Source organism: Tinamus guttatus, unplaced genomic scaffold (genome assembly GCF_059628265.1).
Source record: "Tinamus guttatus ecotype Peru unplaced genomic scaffold, ASM5962826v1 Tinamus_guttatus_pri_ptg000052l, whole genome shotgun sequence".
NCBI lineage: Eukaryota > Metazoa > Chordata > Aves > Tinamiformes > Tinamidae > Tinamus > Tinamus guttatus.
Window position 1 is genome coordinate 7,270,531 of NW_028288586.1, and position 20,929 is coordinate 7,291,459.

At 41.0% G+C, this 20,929-nt stretch overlaps 1 protein-coding gene across 1 annotated transcript in view; it reads right to left on the reverse strand.

Moving 5' to 3' along the window:
- STX18 (syntaxin 18) overlaps positions 1–4,149 on the reverse strand; it is a 58,800-nt gene extending 54,651 nt beyond the window's left edge. The window contains exon 1 of the mRNA XM_088539992.1: positions 3,851–4,149. Coding sequence (XP_088396118.1) covers positions 3,851–4,018 — 168 coding nt within the window. The 5' untranslated portion in view covers positions 4,019–4,149. The remainder of the gene's footprint in view (positions 1–3,850) is intronic.
- Between the last annotated feature and the right edge of the window lie 16,780 nt (positions 4,150–20,929).

A 20,929-nucleotide genomic window follows, 5' to 3' on the forward strand; every position in this document is an offset into this window, starting at 1 on the left:
AAAAAGTATGCACACATACAGACACAATAAATTCACAATATTATTCACAATAAATTCAAAGAGCCTTTCCAAGTATTGGAAAGCCCATCACACCATAGCTTTATTGCAGGGAATCCCACAGCAGCCAATTCTTATCATGGTCCTAGTCAGTATCTAAACAACGAATGGGAGAGCTGCCCAAAACACACATCGCACAAGCATCACATGCACAGCTTTACTCATCTTTCATTACACACTGGACAGCCCAGTGTTTGATGGATACAGCTAAGGAATGAAAAGAAACAGTGAAAAGCTAATGCTGGGGGTGAGGAAAAACCCTTTGAAAAGCTGGAGGCCGTGGCACAGTCCTTCTTGATTTAGAAGAACACCCCTAGGCAAACTGGTCACTTTGGTCATAGCTCCACGACACCATCAGGAGCAGCAGTTTCTGCTAGTAACATTTTGCACAGTCTCCAGTTAACTTCGTTACACCCTCATAACACCATGCTGGTCTCAAGCATGTAAACCTGCTAATACCGCCACGCTGCAGCAAGGCAGCAAATCCGAGCATGAAGCCATCAAGCCTCTCAAATTGCAAATGCTGAAGTATTTCTATGAGTAACACAAAATATCGAAAGCAGGCAAGACGTCGCCTCCCCATCTGTACACGAGTTCTACACAGTGCAGATTCAAGCCAAAGTTCTTATGTTCCACATTCTTCCTGCCTGACTCAGTTCCTATGCACACACACACTAAGTCCAACAGTGTAAAACAGGACTTTGAAACCACATTTCCCAGTGAAACTTTACCATAAAGACTGGGCAGATGCAGAGCTGTCTTAAGCAAAATGCAAAGCTAGAAAACAAAATTCCACTATTCCAACGTTGCCAGCTTTTGCTTCAAATCTGCCTTCCTAATTACCAATTAAAGCTCTAATCTATTAATAAATAAATAAAAACTAGAAACAAAGGAAGCATTCTCCCAGTCTTGGGGTCCTACCAAAACCCATACTCTTTGGGGGAAAAGAAGAAAGAACACATGCTACATATGACAGATATAGTCACATCACTTCTAACAGCTGCATGAAGCGTATTAATGCTGAGACACAAAACCTAACCCGGTTCAATGAAAAGCCCAGATGTGACAGGCAGGTGGCCGTGCACTCTCCGAGCTGGGCCACCTCATCTGGGCTGTCCCCATTTGGAGCAGAGCTGGCTGGTGTCCTTGCAGCAAAAGCAGAGCAAGCCCTGGGCTCTCTGCAAATAGCTACGCCTGGGGCAAAACTAGTCTGTCTGTGCAGACTTTGCAGAAGTGTTTCAACGTTTCCATACTTGAGCGTCAAGTGGAGATCTTCAACTACTACTCAATCAAATAGGGCACAACAAAAGCTCTGACTGTGTATAAATTATTCAGGGTCCCTCCTGTGACTGTGTGTGGATCCTCACAATCATCTTTAGTTAACGTAACAGTTTGATATGTTCTTCATATTAAAAACAAAACAAAAAAGTAACTGTATTTAGGCAGAAAATGATTTGTTGGATTTTTGGTGCCTTTAAAAATAGAAATGTATTACAGAATTAATGTGTGTATCAAAGATAAATTGTTCCGGCCTGACAGAAGCAGCTAAATGTTTATCATTAAGGTTATAATAAAGTATTTGAAAGAGGTGTACAAGATTCATAATCAATGGAACAAAGTTACCACTAATTTTACTACAAAGTCTACCCTTAAACTGCAGATTGAATGTGTCGCTTCTCCATCAAGGCCTGCAAATCTTTTATGTATATCCTTCTCTGGTCTGGTGGAGTGGGCTCTGCTGCCACAAATGCAGTGGAATTAGAGGAGCAGAGATAGCCCAGGCCCAATCTATTGCACCCCCTCACAAGCACATTAACAAAACCTACGTTCAAAGATGTTTGGCAATAGATTTTAGCTTTGCCTTAATGTAGATGTAAATAGGGGGAGAAGAAGAAATAAGGTAAGAAGAAAAGCACAGACATACAGCACAGCACCACAGCACAGGATTATAGGCAGTGAGGAGAGGACAAAGGCGAGGTTAGGCCTAAGGACGAAGGGAACCTGAGGAAGACAACCAAAAGTGGGAGGAAGGTCAAGGGAGCACTGACTCCCTGGAAGGGAAGACAAAGGAGAGAGTGAGGAAGAGGAAGCAGGCACAGGTCCAGCCTGAGGCTATAAATTATTTGGAATCCAGTCTATTTCTGTGGTCGGAAACCTAGAAATGTAGAAATGGGACTGAGAGCGAGGAACCAAAGTGCAACCAGAGACAGTACTGGAGGCAACAGGGAAGAAAGTTAAAGCTTTGCAGAAAATTAACGGAAGTCCATGGCTGCAAAAGTATCTAAAATTAAACACGAAAATCTCAAATTTCTCACTTCCTCTGCCTCAGCAAATAGCTGCAAAACACTTTGGTTAAGTATCCAGACACCATCCAGCACTAAACCCATAGAGAATAACAACCTGCACCCAGCATTAGCCCAAGTGCCAGCAGTTCTGAACAGCAAACTTAAAAGTTGCAACTCTGTTAACCACAGATAATGCCAACACACTGCCACGTGGTAGAATTTCAATTCTTTTTTAAAAAAATCTAGGAATTCACACACACACAAATTGTGTTAAAAATTTTAAAGGCTGCTCTGTTCCAGTGCAAGACTGAAGGAGTCTGTTCACTCTAAGGCTGCAGAATCTGGAATACCTAAATACCTGCTAAAATCAGCAGATGACAGAAAAATATATATATATACACACATATATAAATATATATATGTATATAGAAAGATAACTTTCATGAGGAAGAATCTTGGATATAGTTTTGTGGACTGGTCTTACCAGATAGTCTCTTACCACAGAACTCAGAGTCAGTACAAGAGCGAGGCACTTAAATCATCTTTTAATAAGGAGTTAATAATTATGTTTTCACTTAACATATACCTGACATCCTTGCTTAGGCCTCAAAGTGATCACCAAACTACTTAAGATAAAATGTTAAGCATTACAGAACATTAAGTACCCTTTTTTCCCTGAAAAAGTACAATTAAGATCTAAATTAAACCCTAATCTCTGCCCTTGAAAATCGAACTATTCAGAACTCAACAAGTGTCAGAAACAAGACTACCTGTGCACTCTTGGGGCAGTCCTAAACCCACGTGTGCATCACGACGTGTTTTTGACACCATCCTCTTATACTCTTTCCGGCAGGCCTCTCCTCAGGGTGCACACTGAACAGCCAGCTTCCCCCACACCTAAACAAGCGTGCAACATTCAAACCCTGCTCCTATGCCAAACCCATGCAGAGAAAGATGGTCTGCAACAAATTTATAGCACTAACATGGATCAAGATAGGTCCGGACAGCTTTAGCTCTGCAACTCCTTAACCCCTCGATTTTCCCATTCTGAAAAGGCTGCGATGAGCTCCGCATGCCGAGCAGAGGCGGCCTCACCGAGCGCCACTGCGCGCCGGGGCAACGCGTCTGCGCAGGCCCCGGGGCCATCACGTCTACCCCGGGCGGCAGGGAGGCGCGGGGGCAACACGTCTACCTCGGGCTGCAGGGAAGCGCTGGGGCAACACGTCTACCTCGGGCTGCAGGGAAGCGCTGGGGCAACACGTCTACCTCGGGCGGCAGGGAGGCGCGGGGGCAACACGTCTACCCCGGGTCGCCGGGACAACACGTCTACTCCGGGCGCCGCGGCTGCCCGCCTGGCACCTGTCACCGGTTCCTCCGCCGCGAGCGACGGCGCGCGACATTCCCGGAGCCAGCGCGGCCTCGCAGGCGGCCAGCGGGGCCCCACAACCGCCCACCCGGACGCCTGGGCCCCGCCGGGGGTGGGGGAGGGAGGGCCCCGTGGCACTCACCACCTCTCGGGCCCGGCCGGAGAAGTCGCTCTTGGCGCGCGCGGCACCGCCGCGCTTGAGCAGCTCATCCCTGGCGTTGTCGCCGGCCGCCGCCACCCCCAGCGCCTTGTTACGGGTCTTCACCGTCTTCACGCTGGCCTTGAAGAGCAGCGTGATGTCCACGGCCATGGCGCCCCCTCCCTGCCCCCGCCGCGTCGCGCCGCGCCGGTGCCTCCGCTCAGGCGTCCCCGCGCCGCGCGGCCCGGCCCGCGCGTTCCGCCCCGCGGCGCGGCCCCGCGCAGCCGCAGAAAATAAGAATAAAAAAAGGGCAGTTCCGCCCGACGCCGACTTTTTTTCTTTTTCTTTTTTCTTTTTTTTTTTCCTCTGTCCTCAGTGCTCCCGGCAGTGACTCGCTTGACAAACTCCTCCTGCACCTCGCTTTGCGTGTAGAAAACACCCCAGGTCAGCAGCTGCGTTTGCGAGGAGAGTTTGCCAGGCAGCCGCGGCTTGTAAAAACCCAAAAAAGTCATTCCAAAAACCTTGGAGATCCGGAGCCCCCAACCATGGAGTGTCAGCTGTAACACCTACAGGGCCTGCTCAGAGCATGGGGGGTGCATAGAAATACGGGGTAATGAGAGCTGATGGAGAAACTGCTGCAGGTCTGCGCTGGCATTGCTGCCCGTGTGGCATTTCTCATGAAGTGCTCCTATGTGTAGGGATTTTGATCACATATTCACAAACTGTGTAAGTAAAGTATCCTTACTGCACCTGGAACGAGATTTCTCCTCATGGAGAAATAACCTCCTGTGAAATAGCCTTTCCGCTGTTGTTTCCAAACCCAATTCCTCGTCATGGGCTGCCCGCGGGGAGGTAAGCGTTGGGAGGAGGTGGTGCAAACCCCGACCAGTATCCGTGGTGGCCCTACGGGTCACCGTGACGCGCCGGGCGCTGCGCAAACGCCGCCTGACTGCGCCCAACGCGAGCAAACGCCTCCTCCCTCGCTGCGGCTCCAAGCTCAGCTTCCGATTTGGCCTTTCCACAGCAGACCACAGCTCAGCAAACTGCAGCTACTTGTCCCGTTTGCTCCATAGAAACAGCCTGTCATCCAGGATTAGTTAGTAGCCCGCTTTCATTCCAGTTCTCCTCAGTCCTAGCTGTACATTAGTTAGGTTGTGATTTGTCATTCATACTTTGTTCATATGGGTCTGTTCTGAATTGTGTTTTTATTGCTATATGCAGATGTATTTCTGATTAAAAGAATCTACAATTGAAGTCACTGTCCTCGGTGCTGGATTTACAATGAAAATATGTTTAAGATATGAAAAAAATGGATAGCTAAGGAGAGCAGACCTTTCATTCCAATAATGCCAGTAGTATTTGAGCTTATCTAGAATGAAATGCTTTGCTTTTTTAAGATTAAGAAATACAGTATGGGGATACTTTAGCAAAGTGTGTATTTAATAAAACAAGGAATTTACATTTAAATAAGATACTTTCAGGTATATTTCCTGAAATAAACCTGAAATTTGCATAGATAACTTTTTGTCAAAAGAAGTCAGAGGCCCCAAGTAACAGGGTCCTGAAAATGTGAGTGGCAGAATTAGCCTCAGGGGTTTTGTGCATATTTGGCTATATACCTTGTTCTAATGTTTCATGAACTTAGCATTTACACTGACTTGAAATGTTCTAATTTATTTAATTGCATACTTGGTATTTTTTTTGATAGAATGTTGCTTTTGTACATTTAAACTTCAAGAATATAAAAGTAATTCTGAAACTTTGATCTTCATCTTACTTTCCTGTTTTTTTACTGCTGCCTGTCATAATATAGTTTGTTTATTTTCTAATGAAATTCAGGTACTTATAAGTAATCAAAATACTGAATATGGTTTTGATCAAAAAAAAAGAAACCTCATTTCATTAAGGCAAAGCAAATTCTAGCAAACATAATATAATTTACCCCCCAACTTTGCAAAGATTTATACACATACATAATTCTTGTGAATACTGTGAATGCTCCCATTGAGATCAATGGAGCCGCACATAGTTAAGTACACGATCCTTTTATCAGATGAGGACATTGGCTATAAATACTTCAGAAGCAAGATTGTGACTTTTTCTACTTTTACTTATTTATTTGGGCTTTACGTCCACAAACAAGAGTGTGCATATGACTAGTAGTTTCTGAAAAAAAAACCTTGAAACAGTAACAGTAACTAATATTATACTGTCTATTCTTGAACTTACTGAAAACTTTCACTCAAGCACAGGGAAGTAAACAGAGATGCATTCTTTTTTAAAGAAACACAGTATTAAAATTCTGTATAGCTGATCTCATCTGTCAGAAACAGACTGAACAGTTAATCTGGTGAAGGAAAATGTTAAAATACCTTTTTAACCTGAAAGAAGGTTGCTGAAATGGTCTAACTCACTAGGTATATAATACCCAGGGCCTCTGCTGTAGAGATAAATAGATAGCTTTGAAGATTACAACTACTTTAAAATCAGTTGCTAAGAACTGGTGCCCAGAACTTTTATTTGAACTTGATCCTAGCTTCCTGTACACAGTAACTGCATCTACTCAGTAGCTATTTGCACTTTCACAGCCACCTTGTTTTGAAAGTTGAAAGCCAGCTTTGGAGCAGATAGGCATGCTGGTGCTTCCTGTAATTGCTGAAAAGACTAACCTTGAAATACAAGATTTTTAAGGTTAGAGTAAATTTCTAAAACACACACAAAGGACTACAGTCCCACCATAAGTGTTGCAGGTAAATATGCAAAAAAGTCTGTCCTGGGCACTCAGTTGTGCCTCAGCAGAAGCAGGTTGGGAAGGGAAGAGGTGAGAGTTTGCCTCGTACACAGTGTGAGGACAGCGTGCTGATCACCAGGCCTTGGTGCAGCTGCGTGACAGGCATGCCCGGCAAAATGCTTTGGGCAAACCTACCAGTCAAAAAGAGGTCAAAACTTTACTGGGGTTATCAATCTATATGTCCATTGAAGAGGGCCTGATGGGGTTCTTCTATGCTCAGAGTCAGGTAACTCCAAGATTTGTTTAGTTCCTTTTACCTGAGAGGTAGTAGAAGTGCTCCTGCACTTCACTTCCAAGGCGCCCCAGCTACAAAGGTCCTAATTTGTCCCTGGTGATAGAGAATTATACCCAAAGCATTTTACATGTTCCTTATTTTTTCTGGCATAAAAACAGTAACTTTCTTTATGTGATGATAATCTTAGCAACTGAAACAAATATCAAAAGGAAGGCAATTTGCTTACAGTGCACATTTTTAATCAAGACAAATCAAAAGGGGAGAAGCTGTATTTGATGATTGTTTAAACTTCTGAGCCAATTGCATGCATGCTGACTGGCTTAAATTCAAAGTAAACACAGTGAATTTTTGAATGTGTAAAGAAAACTTCTACAGTGTTTAAAAATAGGGTTGCAAAAAAGTGCAAGTAGTTTACAGGGAAAGTATATTCACTGTTTTCACCAAGTTCTGTGGAAAGAATGGATCTGAACAGTGTGGCTTTCAGCAAGTTGCATTATCTGTGGCAACAAACAGAGACTACTAGAAACTGGTCCAATTGACATTAACATCACATTTCTATCATTCCTTGTGAAATTAGCTCATTACTATTCACACCAAAAGTGAAAAAAAACAATGGCAATCTCTCATTTAAAATGCATTTATGCCTTAAATTTTTTTAGTATTTATGAGGTCTCACAAGGCAAATTCTGAAAAAAAAATTTACCTTGGTGTTCATATTGTTTAGAGACATATTTAATGCTTACACACATCATATATTAAACCATTATGTAACTCCTAATGTGAGTTAACCTATGCAAACTACACCAGCAAAGGAGATGGGTGTGCGTGTGCGTTCAATGCAATTAAGTTAGGACTAGGGAGACTTTAAAAAGTTGCATTTTTTATGCAACAGAAATGTTCAGGAGACCAATTCTTCACCATGTAAATTGAAACACTGTCTCTGCCTTTGATCTGTTGTCTGTAAAAAGCAGTTGAAATTCTAAGTGAGGAAAAAGCTGTATGTCTTCATAAAAATATAGACAAAGTTTGATAAAAAGAAGGCATTCAGTTATATACTTAACCTATGCACCATAATAAAGGAATGAACAACAGACTTCAGAGGGTCTTCAGTTCTCTGCTTTCAGCTCAGATTATAAATTTGCAGATCCATGCCCAATTTACAGAGCTTCTGACTTTACAAAACAGTGTGAGATTAGGGTTTTTTTGTCCTTATTGTCACTCTTGTTTCTTGTCTTGACTTGAATCCAGTCAATCTTGTCTTGATTCCACTCTGGTGGCTGCTAGTGTTACAAGCAGATTGTCCTCCAACTTGGACAGTACCTGGCTAGCGGATCCAAACCATCCGTAACTAGGAGGGAACTCAGGACCAAGCCTTAGGTCAGATCTGGCAAGGATAAACAGGAGCATAACTCCTTCGGAGATCCAACTCCCACCGTCAGTATTTGTATCTTATTTGATTTCAGTGTGTTTCGGGTGTAAGTGCCCTGAGTGCTTTACTGTCCCTGCAGCACTGACCTTGGCTTTACTGTCCCTGCTGCTTGAGAGAGCTTTTTCCTTGGAGAAATGACATCAGTAAGAAGAAAAGGAATTTAAGAATGAGAAAAGAAATATGAGCTTAGAGGAGAGATGAAAAATGGAAGAAGAGGTGTAGCTATGGTCTAATCAAGCTATTAAAATCTTACAATGAAGACAACCTGGGAGTAAGTTTTAATGAAAAAGGTTTAAGACACTGAAACTCAAATACCTGGAAGGTCCTGGAGCAGATGCACAACTGCCTGTGGGTGGAGAGAGAATTTTAGAGTTGTGAAAATAACTCTTCTTGGCAAGAGCCTACTTGAGACTGAGTGAGCCTTTCGAACGCTCTCTGAACGGCACCAGTGAATGTGCGTGGAGGATTTGGTTATGTGCAAGAATATCCAAATGTTTCAGGAGGGGTTTGAGTTAATGCTTAATATATTTACAACAGAGATTTCTGCTCATAATCATCTATAGGTGGCAAAACCTTTATAAATTAAGTAGTATTCCACATAAAGGAATCTCAGCACAAGCTTCTTACAAGTATAATTCAATGTAAGTAGTGAAGGTAATTAATATCTTTTACAACTACATGCGTCGCTGCCCAGATAAGTAGCTTCAGAAATGAGATGTTATGAATATAAAACAGACAAGGCCCAGATTGTGTTCACCATGGCCCACCACACTGGACCCAGGAGGATCTGGCTTGAAAATATAGGTGCAATAAATGTTGTGTATGTGAGATGCTCACATCGTCCTGCAGGCTCCCTGTTACTAGTTGTGAGCAGAAAAAAAAAAAAAAAGTATATATGCAATATCCTTTAGAAAATCCTGAAGAAAAATAACGTTGATATATCCACGGTGAAAACAGTAGGAGAGAGCCTGAGAAGAGACACTATTCAGGAACCATCCTACCATAAAGACTAAGAAGCAGTGCAGACACACCAGTTCCCCTTAATATAGTCCAGATTCAATTTATTTCTCAGGGTTCATGGGTTTAGGAGTGAAACCAAGCTGGCTACTCTGTAAAATTCCAATGCCTTAATAAAAACAGAGTAGAAAAAGACTGCTGTAAAATACTAGGGGTATGTGAAAAGGGTAGAAGAAAGAAAATATAAAAGGAATTTGTTTAAAGGTAGCTAGTAAAGGAGAGGAGGAGAGAAAAACAAAAGAGCTCATCTAAAATTATTTATAGAGAGCAGTATGAGGAAGGAATTGTAAAATATCAGTTTTCTTAAGCTTTTTGTAAGAAGCTCAAATCCCGTTGTGTCTAATACAAACCATGATTTGGACAGGCTTTGAATATATGTTACTATGAGCCCTTTAAAACTAAAAGAAGAAAAATCAAAGTCAAATTTTCATTCAGACTGTTGAATTCTGTTTTCTGTTAACTCTGATAACCAACTGATAGGCCAGAAAAAAAATCTTTCATGGCAGAATCTTTAAAATCTTTCATGGCAGAGTGCACCCCACATTTACGGGGTCAGAAACAACAACGAGCCCCAACAAAGATATTCCCATTGTTGAGACTTGAATCAGGCCTAGCCTACATCACAAGGTCCCATAAAATCTTTGCCAAAACCACAAAGGACTGGAATAACTTCATAGATCCACTCTGACATTTCTGAGGTTAGGCAATGCCTGTCTATCTGCTAAATATCTGTCAGATTAGCAGTATGGTGGCTTGTCATAGCGGTTTTCACAATAAATAAAGTACCAGTAAAGATACCAAATTAACTGACATTGCAATACTAAGTTTTTTTAAAAAATTTTACTATTTATAACATTAAGCTAATATATGTTCTCACAATAATGGCCTGGTTTTATTCCATTTGAAACACCCAAACTTTTTCATGGCCTAACTATACATAGCAGTAGCATGGGCATAAAGGAAGGGACAGGAACAGTTTAGTGAAGAAAGAGTAGAAAGTACTGCAATAATCCCAGTTTATATCGGTTTATTCTGTCAGTGAACAGCATAATAAACCACCATAAATAAACTAGACAGACTAGTCTTAGAGAGAACAGTTTTATTCTTGTATATGTCAGCTCAGCTGAGAAACTCCATGAAGCCAGTGGAAGAAGCCTACAAAATACAGCGTGGCTCCGTTCTTGCTTACCTTGGTACATAGCAGCAGTTAAACCTGGGGCAGAATAGGTGTCAGAGCAGCACGGTGTAGAGGTCCCTGAGCTGGCTCCAGCAGACTACAGCGCGCGGCATTCAGACCCCGGAATGTTTGCTGCCAGGGTGTAATCATATCCCCTCAGCCTTCCAAATTAGCCTGGTACAAAGGCATTATTATTTCTACGGAGAATATATCTTACCTGATAGAGTCATAGAGCCAACTTTTTCTTTTCATGTTGATGACTGACAGTCAGCATCTGGGACTTCTGGTCCTCCATCTTTTCCAACTGACTAACCTCCATCTCATAGCCAAAAATCTTGTTGTTAGCCCTGAGGGGAAAAGAAGGAAAAGATTCATACTTCTTAACTCTATCTAATAGTTAGTACATAGTCTCAGCTCATTCTCAAGGCATCTGTATAGTTGGTGGTCCTTTTGGCAATGTCTACTGTTCATTTTAAGGGACATCTATGGTGGGTGAGATGGATCCTTTTTGCACTGCCTCTCCTCACAGTCTACATTAGAAGAGCTTTTCAACTTAGACCAGGCATCTAACTTTAAGGCAAGCAATTCTGGGTTAGATGAATGCAATCCTTCTTATTATTGCACTTCATGTGATGAAAATGGAATACATCAAAATGAAATCAATACTTACTTGAGGACACTGGAGGGAGCTAACAGAAAGAGACATGGAAAAAAGACAGAAAAGGTGGCAAGAAAAGTTGTTTCAGTTATGTGAGCACTCCATGAATATTTAGGCCTGTAGTTTGCTTCTGATTTCAATCCATGTACAAATGTAGTAAAGAGGTATTTTTGTTTATATTAAATATGAGCTTTTTTTTTTGTATTGGTATTCTGGCATCATTGTAACTTTCTATTTTGAACATGTATATTTAGAAAACACACATAACAGACCTTTTCTTTTTCATTTAAATTGATGTTTATTTGAGTTCTCTTATTTCTGTTCACTTGGCTTCAGTCTCTGCAGTCTGATATTTAATCTAAAATAGAGAAAAGGGATTGTACAGAGACTTTGGCAAACTGTAGTTATACATCCTTTAGGAAAATACCACCATCTTCAGTGAACACAAAATAATGAGGAGGTGTCCTATTACATAATTGAGGAGACATTGTCTTTTATATGCATTCTGGTTCACCTTTCACACTAAATTAATCTTAATAAGCATCTGCTTTGAGTAAAGAGAGTTTTGTGATAATTCAACCATGACCTCTCTAGAAGTCCAAATGATTTCACTTTACGTTCTCAGACTGGAGGATTCTTTTGAAACATTTCACTTTACTATATGATAATCAGTGTGTTAACATGAGCTGATTAATCCCATCAGTCTAACTAACACTGATATCATGGCTCTCATGCCCTTTCCCCAGTAACCTCATGGCTGCAAAATCCCTGGCTTCTTAAATCAATTCAGGGCTGTCCTACAGATTATGTTATACAGGAGGTCAAACTTGATGATCACAGTGGTCCCCTCTGGCTTTATAATCTATGAATCTGTAACTCAAACTGGAAGAAATACAAATAATGGCACAATAGGAGTAATGGAGGAAATAAAACTAACTGCTTTTAAGACAGATCTTGATTTTTTTTATGGAAGGAATTATATGAGCTGGTTGTCTGCAATAGCTGGAGTGGGACAGGCAGTCCCTTCCATACTTGTTTTACTCTATTTCAGTTGCTCATCAGCTTGCTCTTATTTTTAGTATTTATTTAAAAACAGGTTTTGGTACAGTTACTAGGATAACAAATTATGGATGGATACTAGCTTTTTAAAGAAAGCCTCTCTTTCATTTCAGATGACAGATTGGACTGAGGCCTATGAATAATGCTTGTGTTGACCTGCCAAAATATGTCTTAGCAGCAATGAATTCCCAAATACCCAGGCAGAGCTTATTCATTTTGAAGTCAATGGGAGAGAAAGGAATACAACCCAGTGCTGAATCAGGCTGCATTTTAACATTTCAGTGATAGTATAGTGTACTTCCTTTAAAAAATAAGAAGTCTTTGCAAAAGTCAAACTCGTGTTAATTTAGCTACATAATTTATATACTTAATATTATACCATCATACTGCATGTATCAAAGGAAAATATTCAAGTTTGTGGCAGAGTTCCACAATTTCAATTTTTTCCTGCTCTAGTAGTTTCTGGGGTTTGACAAGGTCACAGTGCAGAAAAGAGCTGGACTGGATCACTAGAGGAAAAGGAGACACTTCCAAGAGAGGTAGGAAGTGGGTTTGGAAGTGTGTACATAGCAACACACTAAGGGCCGGATACAATTAAAATCATTAACACTGTCTTCAAGGGAACAACCACAGGGCTGACCATTTCAAACCAAGGATCTTCCTTATTCTGGAGAATTTCCTTACTCTGGAGGTTTGTCTCACAAGAGACCAAAGGAGATTCCAACTACTGTTTGCCATTAAAATTTCATGATATTTTTTATATAAGAGGCATTGCTCACCATCGCGCCTTGGCCAAGTTTCATCTCTGCCAACTGTGCTTAAACACCTTAATTTCTTCCTGTGGTTTCCATTATTTATGGTGATGCTACGTTTCACTATCCATGCTGTATTTTCTTCCAGAAACACATTTCAGCAGCAGGTTAGTTGTTCCTAAATACACTTTAGCTGCCTCATATTAAGTTTTATAGGACTCTATTTGTATTTGTGAAACTTTTTGAGCCACTTGTTTGGAAAAGAGCTTGGAGATGCTGGTTTAAGCTCATTATCACTGTAAATCTCCATTGCAACTCTATATGTACATTCAAAGCTTAAAATAGCAGCATGCTACATTATTTTATTTTCTTTCCATTTTTTTTCTCTTCACCTTTCCTCTTGCTCAGAGGTGTTCCTTTAATCAAACCCTTTAAGGTGTTCCTTTAATCAAACCCTTTGTATGTATTTTTTTGATTACTGGTAAAGCACCACCAGATTGTTTGTGCTGGAAAAGAAGCAAATGTGCACCTATATTAGCTCTGAAAATGCTGTATCTTCAGGCTGCTGCAGACAGGCCCGTGCTGCTGTGCCCAGCGCTCGCAGCCCATGCCCACGTGCTCTCACTACCCAGGCAACCCGGATATCTTGCGTTTTGGCTCTTCTCTGTAGGGTTATGCTTCCAGAAGGCTGGCTTGCTCATGTGCAAGTGTGCAAGCACGAATAATGGAAAGGGACTGCATAACAGAGGCATCCGTGGGGCTACGAGTCCCTTCTTTAGCAACAACCAAGTGTTAGAGTGGCACAAACCCAATGTGAAACCACACCAGGGACTTTCAGAGATCACTCGTGATTATGGCTGCTTCTATTTTAGTGTCTAATTTAAAGTATTTTTAGGAAGTTCTGAATTCAAAATCCTTTGATAACCAGATCCCTTTGAGGCACTTGAGCTCACCAAAAAATTAAATCATTTCTGAAAATCTTAGTTATAATTCCCCTTCTTAGGGATTTATATCTAGAGAAAATATTCAGAAATGGATTATTTGGTTGGTGTCTGTAGCAATATTGAGCATCATAAAACCATTCCCTATGATTATGGAGTAGAAGAATAAGAGATACCACAATAATAATACATTCATATCCTAAGGATGGTATCAACTGAGTGGATTTAAAGGATACAATAAAAGCCAGGTTTGTTTTGTTTAAAAAGCAAGTTAGTCAATTCCTTTACAGTGTATTACATCATATGGATTTTATGGTAATCTTTCAGCTGGTATCAATTGTTGCAACTTATAACTCCTAATAATTTATCCCATGTTTTCATTTTTTAATATACAGGCAGCACAGTGGCACTATAGATAAATTTGAATTCATATGCTTACGGAAAGGAGGGTCCAAATCTACATATTTTCGTAATTTAGGGATTCCAGCTAGTTTCCAGTGGGCCAGGAATCCGCATCTGCAATGTGAGGTTAGAACCAAGATTGCTGAGGTGGAGTGTACCAGCGATATAACAACTTAAAATCCAGTAAAGCATTAGCTGTGCCAACTTTCCTTTTCCACATGGACATCAACCATTCTGCATCACTAAGCCCACTTATTCAGTCTTCTGCCCTCTTTCATTTCCTATCCATAGCTGCCTACAGCATACATGCTTAAATTTGCAATACTAATTCACATCCACTTGTCAGCACTCTTCTATTAACTAACCATGAATTATCAACTTCAGTTATATATGTCTGGCCACAGGTAATTTTTCTCTTTATTTAACACACTTCAGAGCTTAAATGGAGTTTTTAGATGTGATTATAATAAGATCATGTAATCATAGCAGTATTTTGTGCTTGAAAGGACATTTTCAGACTTGCATGTTTGAAAGAACATTTGCGTGTAGCCAACTTAGGAAGAACCTATGGTGTGCATATGGTCCTGTGCATGTACATACGGGATTATTCAGTTATTGAAAAATAAAAAAAGTGTTTAGTAACTTTATTACTCAAAAAATCACATAACTGATAAACTTAAAAGTTAAGATGACTTTAAAGAAATATAAAATTTAAGGGAAATAAAAATACCTTGCAGAAGAATAGCACTTTAGTGTGTAGTAGTACGGCTGGAGTGGTCTTTACCAGGTGATTTCGTGGTTTTAAGTAGGAAGGTAAATTGCTTCAACTACTCAAAAAAAGATAGGAAACATGGGAGAAGTAAAGGTGGTGAAAGTAAATATGAGTTCTGCATTTATGTGGCAGGGGCCTAATTCTGTTTTGTTGAGGGTAGCAATAGTTTGGTTTTTATTTCACTGGACTGATTTGCCTTTTTGCAATTTTTGTTTCTCATGTGGTTTATTTTAAGAGCTCCTTATTTGCATGGTAAGTTTTACAAGCAAAATATTTGATTGCAAAATATTAAAGACTTCTGTCAGCTTCTTATTAAAATGAGGTCAAATCTTGAAGTCCTTGTTCAGCTTTTTCACCACTTTTCTCTGCCAACTCAGTGACTCAGTGAAAACTAAGATGAAAACAGCATACTTTAGAATGTGGCCCCAAAATATTATTAAATTGTTAAATTTAAGTCGCTAAACATGTTAAGTGGTCCACTTACAATCATTTAGTTTTTCCTCTTGCATTTTAAAATGAAGTTGGTGTAATCCTAGAGATTATCAGTATTTATGCGAGAAGATTTCAAAGTTACACCCACAGTCTGTTTTTGCTGAAATTTGGCTAAATTGGTATAAGGATCCCGCTAAATCGGGACAATCCTTTCCTATTGCAACATTTGCATTAACACAAACATGATCATAGCTTCTGTGTCCACACTTGAATGAATTTATGACAACTATTTTGAAAAGGAAATGTCTTTGTGGTAATACAACTGCACGCAGACTGAGGATTATAACAATTTAATCTTTTCTGTTTGTTTGTTTGCTTTCTGTCCTGTTGCTTTTTCCAAATTATCGATTTGGTTGGATTGTTGGGTGCAAAAAACTGAGTGCAGATCAGGCAGTCAAGGCTCACGCTCTTATTAGCAAACCAAACACTGGTCTTGTTGTTGTTGCTGATGCTGTTTGTTTTCATTGCTGTCTGAATGACCCTTTTACAGTCTCTGCCTTTGCCTGGCCGCCTGCGCCCGACCGCGTTTAACCGCGCTGGGTCGGCCGCGTTAGCCAGGATCCCGGCCATTCCGCAGCCAGGCCAATCACTATTATTCCAATCCAGCGACTCCGAATCGGAGGATTTCTCTTTTACACAGTTATTACCTCAACAACGCGCAGCGTAAACACGCAGGGATCTGGCGGGCCGGCCGCGCCGGCGCTGATTAAAGGCCGCGAGCAAGATGGATGGAGGCGGTGGGAGCAGCAGGCCGCCGCGTCCTGCTGCGCGCCAGTCTCTGCCATTGTGGCCGCCTCTGGGTACCAGACTCGCCGTGGTCCTCGCTGCTCTAAAAGGAGAGGCGGCTTTGTGTGCCTGCCCGCATCTGCAAACTGTTCTGACACATGATCTACCCTCTCAGCAAGGCCACTCATTAGGCTGATTATCACTTCAAAGTTTGTATTATCATCCATCTCTAAAGGCAATTAGGAATGGGTGGCTTTGAGTATCAGACACTGGGTGACACTAAGTGACTCATCTTTATTGATTCTTTTGTGCGCGGAGACAGTGATTGAGATGATAGGATTGCAGCCTACCTGCCCCTTTGACTGGTAAATACTGAAGAAAAACGGTGTGTAATTAACTGACAGTTAATATAGGTTCTGTTTAGTGTTCAGAAAGCACAATAGTGGAAGCTGCCCAAAAGGAACAAAGTAATGAAACTCCTTTGACAAGTTAAACTCTAAAGCCAACTGTGTAATTATCTGACAGCTAACGGGGGAGGGGAGGGCCCGGCTGAGTATTTATGAGACCAAAGGAATTCCAGGGCCTCCGCAATGGGGACAGTTACAGACAATAATCATAACAGCTACCCCAAATATTTGCTTGTGCGAGCCTGGCTTTCCAGCGACGAGCGACTGCTTGCAGGGCCGGAGGAAGCCTCGCCGTTTGGAAACACAGGGCCGGGGCCGGGCCTTCCCAGCGCCGCGTGGGACAAGGGAGGCGATCTGGAGGCCCCGTGTACGCGTTGGATGAACCGAGCTGCCTAGAAACTGAGACCTGCAAACACAGCTGCTGCCTGGTTTGCAGTAAGGAGTTTACTGGCAAAACTGGACCCACCTGGTGGGAATTACCCATTCACCTGTAATTCTGTCCTGCTAAAAAACCCTTCACTTTTTACTTCACAGTCGTACATATTCCTTTCCACGAACTGCCACAAACCTTCTGCCAAAACAAGCCAGTCGACACGGAGACACACGTACTGGTGGCCTGCTGCAACACGGAAAGCTGCTCTCCACATCCCCTATCTCCCACAATGCGGTGTTCCTGTCAGGATTAGCCTGTCTGGCAGCACTTGGAAATCCTCTGCCCATGGCAGGAAAAAGTCAAATTGGGATTCTGTGAAATTCATGTTCAGCAGTGAGCAGTCCCATTTGCAAAATGGATATGTTCTCTCACCTGATACTGGAAGGCACTAAGGAGAAAGCTGCTGCCTTTAAGAAGTTTGCAAGGAAGAGCTGTTATTACTGGAACAAGCCTTTTGGCAGCTCTGAACTCCAGAAAAGATGATCAGGGCATGCAGTCAGAAATATCAGTCTAGGCATAATGTAGCTGAATATGACAGAGTTTCATAAGAGGTTCTTTTGGAGTCTTTTCAGGAAATTTTGTGGTTTTAATTTTGTATGCATTGTGAATGATTAAGTAAAACCTTAAGATTCTTTGTAAATGGAATATTTTGAAACACTCAACAGATCTAAGAATGTCCTGGAAATGTCTCCGTGAGATGGAGAGAGGAAGGGAAGAATATCAGCAATGTGCAATTAAAGAAGTATATGTACACAGAGGATATAAATGTAGACTATGTACATTGTTGAAAGAAACAAGAACACTGCTACAACATTTACAGTTCTCTCCTTTTCCAGTGACTTTCTACTGACCTTCTCCATGCACTCTTGGGGCAGGTAGAAATGGCTCTCTACTTTCTGACAAATATTTTCGCCATTACTTGAATTGATCATTTTGTTGGACATGAATGCAGGTGGAATGGAAAAAAATTGGTGGAGTTTGTGGGATTCAGTGAAGGTCCAAGGAATAGAAAGAATTTGGATGACTTAGGGAAATGTGAGGTTAAGCATGGGAAGGAAGGTAACTCCTCTGATGAAAGAAGAGATTCGGCTAAATGGGGTGGTTGGATTATCAAGAAATATTAGGATATGATGGTGGGAAGCCAGCAATGTGGCTAGAGGTCTGAGGCACATACAGGTTATCCACATGCACTCATATTATGTGATTTTGCTGGAATATCCATGGATGTGTCATCAAAGGAGTGGCCAAACACAAGAAAAATATTTTTACCACTGTGTGTGATCTTTCTGAAACCATTGCAGAAGCAGAATGTTACAGCTTTTTCAGGTATTCTTTCTCCCCCGCAAAAAATGCTGACAAGGTAGATGACATACAGAAAAGAGCTACAAAAATTATTTGAGATCTAGATGTATATCTTACAATGAGATGCTAATGAACCTACTCAATTTAATTTATCTTAAAAAATTCTAAAGAAGATGAGGATTATTCAAAACCATTCATTTAGTTGGAAGATTTTAACTGATCAGACACATGCATTACAATGTCTAGTGTTAGAAACTGAAACCTGACAAATTAAAAAAAAATCATACATTTTTAATAAGGAGAGGAATTACTATTGGAAGAGGTTACATAGGATTGCTGTTGCCTTTATTTGCCTTTTGTTTTCAAATCAACTTTGTCTGAAAATTCTTTTTTTAGACAATTTTTTTCTAAAAATCCAGAAGTCATTGCAGAGGGGCACCGTTGCATAAATCTGTGTCCTGTAGAATGAAGAGGCATTGACAAGATAACCATAGTTTTTCCTCTGGGTTTATTTCTATGAGAGGGTGAAGCAACACGGAGCCATGGAGAGAGTGAGAAGGTTGCCTTTCCTGGCAGCTTGCAGATGGTGCCGAAACACAACGGAGCTCTGGAATCCTGGTCCTGCCACTGCCGGCCTGCTGTGCTTTTGGCAACTCACAGTCTCCTGCATAGTTTTTTATTCCCCATGAACCCTTTGATTACCTTATCTATTTGAAATGAGGCACAAGATAGTGCTGCTTCTGAACAAAACAGTACAAATCTCAGATAGATAGAGTTATTATTGCAGTACAAATACAGGAAAACAGGAAAGGGCCTCAACATTGCTAGCTTCTCCCTTCCAAATCATATCCCTGTCAGGCCTCTGACTCTTCCAGAATTGCAAAAAAATAATGAAGAATCCGTTTCAAACGCCTGCACTGATACAATCTTAAAATGAACTGGCATGAGAAACACACAGTAAAACTGAAAGCAATAGCAGCCACTGGAAGAAGTGTCAGCAGACAACAGTCAGTGTGACAAAGGGAGCTAGTTAGGTTAAGTATAATTGTGTTAGGTTCTTTTATTCTACTACGACTTTTTCTTCTATTACAATATTAAGAGTCATTTCAAATCCACATGATCTAAAGAGCTTCCTTTGCACATGCTATTATAACCTACCCTCTACTAGAAAGCACACAGAAAAGTTTGGCAAAAAGAAGAAAAAAACTCAAACAAAATATTTGCTCATTCATCTTGACCTCCACTACTCACTTGTAAGGTCCGTGCTACTTTCTCTGTCTCTCACTTTTCCCTTGTTTCCACTTTAATCTGATCCAAACAAATTATACATGAACAGGCATTTTCATTTGGGTCTTGTTCACTGAGGTACTTAGCAAACAATCAGCTGAGGAACAAGATAAGAACAGCAGAAAAAAAGATAAGCATTTGTTTAGATAGTGCAATCACAGATAAAGACCTAAGTAGGCCTGCACAAACTCAAGAACCAGTGCTATTATCTTTCAAACTATGGCACTGTGATTGCCTCCATTGTATTTCTTTGCTATAAATACTCACAAAGGAGTGATCTATCAATTCATTTAAAATGTACACAATCTGAACGAGCTTTTCTGCTTTGTTCTAGTTGAAAATGAGGGATGAAATCTAAAAGGTAGATTATTTGCTTTTGAGTCTTTATGTTTTTAACCTGGATGAGTAAAAGAAAATCAGTTGAAGTGAGAGGAAGAAAAATGGAAAACAAACAAACGTGAACATTACAAGATGAGAAGCTGTCTCTCCATTAGGGCTTAGCGTTATTAGTGGTCTTGGAGAGCTTACACCATGACTGTAAAGTAGCACCATTTCCATGTGAGTAGAAACATGGAGGGGGTGTAGAAACTCTTGCAGGACCACGAGAGGTGTCCTTCCTAATTTCCAGTGCTTGCAAAACACTTCACAAACATTGGCAACATAAGCCTCCCAGCTTCCCTACCAAGTAAGGAGGAAAGGCTGAGCCCTCCTCACGGATGGACAACCTAAATTACAAAGTGATCAGGTGACTTGCCTGAGGTTAAGCAGCAGGACTGATAGAAACCTGACCTCTGGCCACAAAGGTCCATCCCTTCACTCCAGGATCGTTCGCTCTTTTCTAAGCTCTGTGTAAAGTCATAGTCTCTATATGAGAAAATTGCAGTGTCTGAACATATTTGTTTGGCACCTTTCACCGGCACTGTGGCCACATCATCATTTTTGAAAGGCGCACTTCCATTCAGAATACACTGAAAAATGCATCCAAATCATTTATTCCATATGTCAGGAAATATGTGTGCCACTAAAACACGTTTAATTTAATGAATGTGAACTTTATGAACAGGCTCTGCAGAAAAGACCTATTTAAATATTGTTTTACTAAACATATGTGTGTATTTTAATAAATATGGCCTCAAATGTTATTTTGGTATGGGCCTAACCTCTTTTTTTATTGTCGATAAGAAACTAAGAAGCTGAGCCTT